Consider the following 8,938-nt stretch of genomic DNA (forward strand, 5'->3'; position numbering starts at 1 on the left):
GATGGCCCGGGGCGGCATGGAGCGGTGGCGCGACCGACTCGCACTCGTGACGGGCGCCTCGGGGGGCATCGGCGCGGCCGTGGCCCGGGCCCTGGTCCAGCAGGGACTGAAGGTGGTGGGTTGTGCCCGCACCGTAGGCAACATAGAGGTAAGTCCTGGCTGGGGAGCGGAGTGCCCTGGGAGGCGTCGTTTTCGCCGGGGTCCGGTCCCGGTGGGGGAGGGGGAGTGGCCCGAGTCGGGCTGGGACGCTACCCTGACTTGCCTGCCACCCCCGGGCCATTTGCCACGGGTTTAGGGACAAGGTGATGCCTAGTAAGGCAGGCCTCTGCTATGCCCTCTTTTAAAGAGCCGTTTAAGGAACAGTCCCTACCCCATTGTACCAAACCTCTGGCATCTTTCTCCCTCCTACCTGCCGGCTCGGGTAGGCTCGAGAAAGGGGAACCAGAGATCCGGCTGGCGAGGCTGCCAGGGAGAAGGAAAGAAAGCTTTCTGGACTCAGTGGCTACGTTGGCTACTGGATTGCTTTCTCTGGTCCCCAGACTTAGCCCACAAAACCAAGGAAAGTGGCTGGTCAGCCAGATGAGCAGAAGCTAGAGGTTATGTGGGTGATCTTTTTTTTTTTAACCCGAGTCTGAGGTTGGGGTTGAGGTCGGAGTGGTTTTTCTGAAAACAAACAAAAACAAACGGGCTAGTCCCCCCTCCACCCCCAAATCTGAGGGTTAACCCCCTACCCAGTGGGCATAAAGGAATGACACTGGGGTGTTCATAGATAGACCCTTCTCCAATTTGACTGTCCTAGGTGGGACTGAGGAGGCGAAATAGGCATTGAACATGCGAGCCCTGAGGGGGACAAAGCACTAGAAATGGAACTCGGGCTTCCTCTTAAAGTGGGGTTGGGAGCAGAGTTGGGAGCAGCAGGAGCTCAGAGACCAATGAAACGAAGTTGGCCATGTTGGATGGAGCATGGGGGAAGAAGAGGAGAAATTTCCATCATGTTCCCTGGATTTGCCCAGCAAGATCACTCTCAGGGGTCACACTAGTGCTTAGCTGCAGGGCATTATCTCCACCATTGCTCAGCGTCCCTGTGCAGGGCAAGGGTAAGGAAGCCTTTGGTGGGGGCAGAGGGAGAGGGTATACAGGAAGGAGGGCTGTCCCCTCCCCTGCTGCTGCCCTAAGGTATATTTTATAGCCTCTTAGATAGTCCCAAGGTCACCTGGTTACACCATTGCCCGACTCTGCCCCTCCCTTTCTCCTGGAGCTCAGGAGCCTTGGAACCTAGAGGGTTAGGCCAGGGATAAGACCAGTGGATTCCCTAAGTCTAAAGCCACCCTTGTCTTCTCTTCCTACTGCCCTGCCCGAAACTAGCCAGGAAAGGGAGTCCCTGAGCCCCAAGGGAATCTCCAAGCAGATCACTTAGCTCCAGGAGGACCGGTGGGGCCATGAAAGGACAGGGACAGGGAGAAATATATTCCCAGTCCCTCTATTCTGGCTTTCCTGTGGGGGCTTTGAGTCTGGAGGAGGAAGGGACAAGTTGCCTGCCAGGTGGGGAGAATGCTAGGTTACCTTGCCCACAATCTGCTTTTATTGATGGGTTGATTAATAGTGAAAAAGAGCTTGAGTTCTGGCCTCCTAGAGAGAGAAACCCTGTTTCCTGAGGTGGTCGTGAGTAGGTAAGGTTGGGTGAAGGGCTTCTGAGTCCCAGACGACTATACCTTTTAAACTTGGAAAGTTAAAGCAGAAAAGAATTTCCTAAGTCACCTGATCCAGCCATTTATTCCCAGCTTGGTTTGGGGGGAGGGAGGCTGCAGGCCAAGGCAGCTGGCTAAGCTGGCTTTCCTCTAGGGCACCCCGTACCCTCTAGTCTTCTCCTTCCCGCACATGTACAGTCACCTTCCCACATGTACAGTCACCTTCCCACATGTACAGTCACCTTCACGAGACTCAGGTGCCCAGTCGCTGGCCTCCAAGGCCACATGGCTTGTTCCTCCCTGTTTCTGAATGTCAGCTTTCCTCACAGGCGTCTCAGTGGCTCTGCTTTCTCAGGTCTTCCCCTTCCTCAGCTCTTCAGAGTGCTGAGGGCCCTGGCAGTACACAGGGGGTGCCAGTGTCACTTGTCACCTGACTTGCCTCAGAGTTTCCAAAGAAACTTTGGGGTGGAGGGTGGTGCACCATGGGACAGAGAAAGAATTTGTCCTAACTTCCTGACCCTTCCTGTATGTAGGGTGAAGGAAGATTGGCAAGTGGGCTTGATCGAAAAAATATGTGTGCAATTTGTGGAGGGAGGGTGATAGTTCAGATATAAGCCCTTCTGGATGAGGTGATGGGGGAGAAGAGATGGAAGCCCTGGCATAACCAGCTCAGTGGCTCGTGGAACCGGTGGAAGTATGGGGCAGGGTGAGAGGTGCATCTTATGTAGGAGCAGAGAAGGTGTTCTACTGAGGGAGAGGAAGAAAAGAAAAACCACTCCATTCCCAGTCCCTGGCCCCCTTCTTAGAATGGAAGACTCCAGTTTATCTGTGAGGTTACTCCATTGATAATCTCAACTTTCCCCTCCCTCACTCAGGGAGCACTCTCATCCCCTGGACTTTGACCAAAGAAGACAAGCTTAGGGGATGGGCAGTCCCAACATCAGTGTGACCAAAAGGTGGCCACCAAAGGAGAGAGTTCTATAAGCGGTGACAGCAGAGGGAGGTTGTCTCTGGCAGGGGAGGTGTGGGAGTGAGCAGCTCACCCCAGTTAGATCCCTGTTGGGTTTCATAGGAGCTGGCTGCCGAATGTAAGAGTGCAGGCTACCCCGGGACTTTGATCCCCTACAGATGTGACCTGTCAAATGAAGAGGACATCCTCTCTATGTTCTCGGCTATCCGCTCTCAGCACAGCGGCGTGGACATCTGCATCAACAATGCTGGCTTGGCCCGGCCTGACACCCTGCTCTCAGGCAGCACCAGCGGTTGGAAGGACATGTTCAATGTAAGGGCTGCAGACCTGGAGAGGGGGGCTGGGAGGACGGCGGGGAGCCCAGTGGTGGTGAGCCAGAGCACTGCTCCGGATGGGACAATAGCAAGAGGGAGCTTTGGGTTCCTTCCTGGGGCACCTTGACTGTCCCCTTTCTTCTTTCCCTGCCAGAGGGATAGGGAGTGGATGAATAGCCATGTCTTTTCCATTCTTCTTTCCTTTGAGGCCCGGGGCATAGTTCTTAAAGTCTAGGCTGATTCCTTCTATTGGAAGAAAGCTCAGTAGGGGAGAGAGCTGCTATTTACTGAATGTCCCCATATGTCAGCACTATGGGTGCTTGGGAACATGGTCTTATGGGAAGGAAAGGAGCAAAGAGATAGGAGACAATGTTCTTAACCAGCCCTGCCAGCAACTGTGTGGCTTCAGGCAGGTAGTTACCCTTTCTGAGCTTCTGTCTTGTCACATTTAATTGGGATGAACATACTTATACCATCAGTATCTGGGGTCACTAACTCTAATGTCCCCTGTGGCCAGGTAGGTAATAAGAGACTGAGGCAGGTCAGGGGGGTCTGCAGTAAGTGAGAAAGCACACGGCCATGTACAGGGGCAACCACTGCTAGCGTCCAGTGTCACTGCTGTGAGGCAATGTGGCCCAGTGTGGCCAAATCTTATGAGAGGAGTGGGGAGCCTGGGTTTTTATGTGACACTCCATCCATCCCATTCACTGAAATCTCAATTCCACGAGGGCAAGGATTTTTGTGTGTTTTACTCTCTTACAGCCTCAGCCTAGAAACAATCAATAGATATTTTTTGAATGAATGAAACCTTCTAATACATGTTGGAAATGAATTTAAAATGCTTTAAAACTACATGTGGCCCAAACACAGCCTGTAGGACATGGGTTTTCAACTTCTGGACTATATTATGGGGCAATATTGGGTATGAAATTATTCTAAGAAGTTGAAAGCAGTGTGTAAATGCAATGTGTCTTTCCCCACACAATTCTTTTCATATCTGCTCACAGAAGCTTTAGCACCTAACAGGTGTTTGGGCCAGGAAATGAACAATGACCATTGAAACAATGAACAGTGAAAGTAAAGCACTCTCCTTGCCCTCACAGAGCCTTCTGGGAGATCTCAGTTGTGGCCCTCACCTGAAGTAGGTGGGTCTCTCAACCTGAATCTCAACTTGCCCGTCTATAAAGTGAGGGGCTTATGTTAAATCCCTAAGGCCCCTTCCAGCTTGAACATTATGTAATTCTATTAGGGTCATCCTATGAGGCATCTTCTCCACTCCCATCCCTAACCCCCAGACCTAGGAGATTCACTTTCCCGACATCCAGGGACCTGTTTCTCCTACTCCTTCTGCCCTCAGGAGCTGAGTTCTCTGCCCCACAAACCCACACTGCTAAGAGGACCAGAAACAGGGCTGAGAGCCTCCTGTGTCCTTCTGCTGTGAATGCTGTGGCAGGTTCACGCCCAGGGTGTTCTGTCCTGATGCTTGGCTCTGACACCTGATAAGGACAGACATCTAATTTCCCGGGCTGGTCCCGTCTCTTCTGGAGAGGCGAGACATGAGGACCTGCTGAAAGCTTTATCTCTGCTTGTCCTCCTGGGTAAAGCTAGGGGTGGGGCTGGGCCGGAGCTTTAGAGCAGAGACACTTCTTCAGGCCTCTGTTCCATGAAGGGTGGTGGGGATTTGGTGTCACCTCTGCCAGAGCGAGGAGGAGAGGGCAGAAGGCAGGAAGCCCCTTGGGAGGTCCCCTGTCTTCCATGACAAGTCACCCACCCTCTTAAGAGTCTCTGTGCCTAGTTCTGCAGATGGAACAGAGGTTAAGGAAGGAGGATCAGACCTTTTCTACTAGTAGTCTCAAGGGAGGGGACAGGAAAGGAGCAGAGAATAGCTGGGTAAGGTGGGGAGAGGCCATGGTGTGTTTGAGGAGAGAGATTTTTAAACCCATTTTAGGAAGGATTTGAGGCTATTTAGGAGAGAGCAGGATCAGGGGCACTGTCCCAGAGAAGAGGGTATTTGGAGAAGAAAAGGAGATGGTTCCCTGAGGCAGAGAGTCTACTATTTGGAGAGGAGACAGCCAAGATACAGAGGGTTCCTGGGTTGTGTATGGGATTTGGGGGGGTTTCTATTCCTGTTCACAGGAACTTGAGGGTCACCCAGGGAGAGAAGCTGCCTCTGCTGTCAGCGGGGGCTGGCAGCTTTAGGGGGAGGGGCACCTCTAAGGCACAGTGCCCTGGGTCTGTTGTTGGTCTTTGGTAGGACCTAGGCACTGTTTTGGAGTGCTTCCTGGGGGTTCTTTGTGGCTCCATCACCTGCTCAGATGGGCCCAAGCTAGAGACATCCCATTGCCCTCCCTGGCCTGCAGGTGAATGTGTTGGCCCTCAGCATCTGCACGCGGGAAGCCTACCAGTCCATGAAGGAGCGGAATGTGGATGATGGGCACATCATTAACATCAACAGGTGAGACAGGTGGCCGAGGGCTAGAGCGCAGATCACCACTCACCCTCCTAGCTGGGTGATCTGTTGCAGTTTATTTGACCTCTTTGGACCTGTGTCTTTGGTAAAGTAGGGATTTAATACTCAGTTAACACCCAATGGCATGATTATGGTGAGAGGAAGAAGAATGTATGTCAAGTGCCAGCCCCTAGTTGGCTGGGATGGGTGGCTCAGCCCTTGTCTTTGCAGTGGAAGCCTAGGGGCTCTGCTGGCACTGAGATTCTCCATTCCTCAGGCCCTGGAATGAACCCCACCTTGTGGTACAACGAGAGACTACACAGTATCATTGGGGAGCCCCCCTCTGAGTGGGGAGACATGGCCTCTGCCCTCAGAGATCTCCCAATAGAACCATATCAGTGAATGTGCAGGTGAAATTAAGAGATTTTTGACAGCCTGCGTGACCAAGAGAGGGGATTCTGTGGTCACTGTAGGGAAGACATCTAGAAGAGTAGGGTTTTCAGGAGCAGCTTGAATAACAGCTAGATTAGTGGGCCGCAAGGAGGCCTCCAGAGGTCCCCTTTAGAAGGCTTCCCCGCAGCATCGAGGTGGTGGGGTTGACTGGTACAGCAGGGGGCACTGCTGGTCTCTCGGGAGCATCACTGTCTTCTTTCCCCTTCCCTCCCTCTACCCAGCATGTCTGGCCACCGAGTGGTACCCCAGTCTGTGGCCCATTTCTATAGTGCTACCAAGTATGCCGTCACTGCACTGACAGAGGGACTGAGGCAAGAGCTTCGGGAGGCCCAGACCCACATCCGAGCCACGGTGAGGGTGTGGCCTGGCCCTGGTGGGGATGGGATAGGCACAGGCCCTCTCCACCCCCACACATGCTGCCCAGGGAGCCCATGTCCAGGGTGTGCTGCTTTAGAACCCCTGCGAGCATATTGGGCACAGAGCTCCTGGGCTCTGCTGCTACTTGCATGACCCTGCTCAGTACTTGAGTCCCGTTTCACTGACTTTGAGGTAGGAGCGGGCTGGGCTGACTGGAACATGGCGGGTGAGACTGAGGGAAAGCAAGGGATTGTGGGAAACCAGGTGCACAGTGGCAGGAAACCAGGACTCTGGGCTCTGCCCTTGAAGGCAGAATGACCTTGGGCAACTTACTCAACCTCTCCAAGCCTCAGTCTTTGCATTTGTAAAACAGAGATGATAATCAGGTTATGAGGTTTTCTGAGAGAGAACATTTTGTCAAACATTTACCTGGCTTTTAGTAAGGGCTCTGTAAGTGGTAGATATCATTGTGATCATCACCAGTGGCAGCCTTGGAGCCAGGAGGCAGCCGCTAACATGGGACAGCCAACCTTGTGAAGCTGGGGCCCTGTGGGTTCGTCCTTTCTCTCCAACCTCCTCAAAGCCTGGCCTCTGATTGGGGTTGGGGTTGAGCAAAGCTCAGTTCCTGAGCAGGCCCTCTCTGTCGGCCCAGTGCATCTCTCCAGGATTGGTGGAGACACAGTTCGCCTTCAAACTTCATGACAAGGACCCTGAGAAGGCAGCTGCCACATATGAACACATAAAGGTGGGGCCTCCCTCATTCTAAGTGAAGGCAGAGGGAAGGGAACCTGTCCTTCTAGCCAGGCCGTTGCTCCTCCTAGAGGGTTGGGGTGGGAATGTGGATGCTGGAGAGGACCTCAGTGGTGGGAGGGAACTTGGATCCATTCTGTCCTCATCTTAATCCCCCTTTTCCCTGGTGCTCAGTGTCTGAAAGCTGAAGATGTGGCCCAGGCTATCATCTATGTCCTCAGCACCCCCCCACATGTCCAGGTAAGTCTGGCATTGGCTGTCCACCCCATGGAGAAGCCCAACCATCCCCTGAGGAGGAGAGCAGAGAGGGCTTAAAGAGGTGGGCAGTGTCCTGACTGCCTCAAGCCTTTGTGCCTTCTACAGATCGGAGACATCCAGATGAGGCCCACGGAGCAGGTGACCTAGCTTCCTGTGGGGAGCGCCTCCTCTTCTCTTCACGGATCTTCACGGCTTGGTGCTGGCCTTTGGGTTGTAGGTGTTAATTTCTGGACTCCTGGACACCACTTCCTCTCTCCATCCCTCCCAGGGGTTTGAAAATGTTTGAGGTCTTTTCTATCTAGTCCAATTGTTTCCACCACAAATGTGAAAAGTGGGCTGGGGAGAGGAGGTGGTGTCCCTAATTACTTTACCTGTTAACTCACTCTTGGTCCCCTTCTTGGGCTCCTTGGCCTTTGTTTGCTGTCCTTGGTCTCTTCCCTTTGACTTGGGGAAGGACCTTGGCCAGAAGGGTGGCTTCCCCCTATCTTCTTACACTCCACCCCCTGTTGCTCAGCGATGAGGTGGCAGGGGGAACTCCTCATCTTTTATCTGAGTGGTTATGGAGGGCTCCAGCTTCCTCCTCTCCCTGCCCCAATGCCCTCTCCATCCCTTCTCTCCTCCCCCTTCCCGCACTTAGTTCTCCAGTCCAGTGGGGGTCATCACTCTACTCTGATTGGCAGCACAATACCAGGGCCTACCTCCCAAGTGGATTTCAGTGTAATAATTAATAAAGAAAAATTGCAACAACTGACCTTGGCTTTGTGAGTGTCTTCCAGTTCTTCCCCTTTCTTTGTGATCTGGGGTGGTGGTTTCTCAGAATTTCTTCCAGGTGAGTGGAAAGTGGGTGAATTTAGAGCCTCACTTCTGGAGTGTGGATTACCTTAGGGTAGCAGGTGTGGTTTGGGTTTGGGTCTTGAAAATTGGTAGAATTTGCCAGCCAGAAAAGAAGACAAGATGTGCAAGGCTCAGAGGCCAGAGAGAGCATGCAGTGCTGTGGGAACAGCACAGAACTTAGTGCAGGAGTGAGATGGGGCTGAAAAGCCTGGGTCCCGGGAGGTCTGAGTGCTGAGCAAGGAGTCTGGCCATTACCTGTGGGCCAAGGGCATCAGTTGGCTTGTCAGCAGGTGCGGGACAGGCACCGAGCAGTGGTTTAGAGAATCAGCCACCACAGGGTAGGAAGTGACTGCTGAGTCCTGCTAACTCAGCCGTGGGCAAACTACGGCCCACAGGCCGGATCCAAGACCGTACCCTTTTATGTAATGATGTTTGCTTTGAATTTATATTAGTTCACACAAACACTCCATCCATGCTTTTGTTCCGGCCCTCCGGTCCAGGTTAAGAACCCATTGTGGCCCTCGAGTCAAAAAGTTTGCCCACCCCTGTCAGCTAACCGGTGCTCAGGGTTTGAAAAGACAGTAGAAACGCAGAGGAGGGGCTGGATGCAGGAGAAACTTCTGAGGAAAAGCACCAGTATCCAACGGGAAGGGAAGCACCACGACTGACCTAGTTGAACACATCTCTGTAAAGTGTTTTTTGCTGGTGCCTGGGTGAATGCGACCCTCCAGCTTCCTGGGACCTCAAAGGGCGCAGAATGAAGCCAGTAGCAGGGTCAGCTCAGCGCTGATCACGGCCGGCTGCCGGCTGCCGTGCGGTGGAGGTCGCTGCTCAGCCAGCCCTGCAGGCGGCGCTGTCGGGACGG

At 53.3% G+C, this 8,938-nt stretch overlaps 1 protein-coding gene across 2 annotated transcripts; it reads left to right on the forward strand.

Annotated features, from left to right (window-relative positions):
- The first annotated feature begins 1 nt into the window (after position 1).
- Positions 2-7,990, forward strand: DHRS11 (dehydrogenase/reductase (SDR family) member 11). 2 transcript variants are annotated; one of them, XM_006756170.2, is made up of 7 exons: positions 2-148; positions 2,761-2,970; positions 5,333-5,427; positions 6,096-6,225; positions 6,884-6,976; positions 7,156-7,221; positions 7,345-7,990. In XM_006756170.2, exons 1-7 carry the CDS (start codon positions 2-4, stop codon positions 7,384-7,386), a joined length of 783 nt encoding a protein of 260 aa, XP_006756233.1. In that variant the 3' UTR covers positions 7,387-7,990. The 2 variants fall into 2 exon arrangements, with proteins under 2 accessions (XP_006756233.1, XP_006756234.2); XM_006756171.2 differs by lacking the exon at positions 6,884-6,976.
- The last annotated feature ends 948 nt before the right edge of the window (positions 7,991-8,938 follow it).

Source organism: Myotis davidii, unplaced genomic scaffold (assembly GCF_000327345.1).
Source record: "Myotis davidii unplaced genomic scaffold, ASM32734v1 scaffold993, whole genome shotgun sequence".
In the NCBI taxonomy this organism is placed as follows: domain Eukaryota; kingdom Metazoa; phylum Chordata; class Mammalia; order Chiroptera; family Vespertilionidae; genus Myotis; species Myotis davidii.

Bases quoted from the DNA above. Each gene is read 5' to 3' on its own strand.
- DHRS11 (XM_006756170.2), top strand. From the start codon at position 2: ATGGCCCGGGGCGGCATGGAGCGGTGGCGCGACCGACTCGCACTCGTG. The intron at 149-2,760 runs GTAAGTCCTGGC...TGGGTTTCATAG, and splicing joins GCACCGTAGGCAACATAGAG to GAGCTGGCTGCCGAATGTAA. The intron at 5,428-6,095 runs GTGAGACAGGTG...CCCTCTACCCAG, and splicing joins CACATCATTAACATCAACAG to CATGTCTGGCCACCGAGTGG.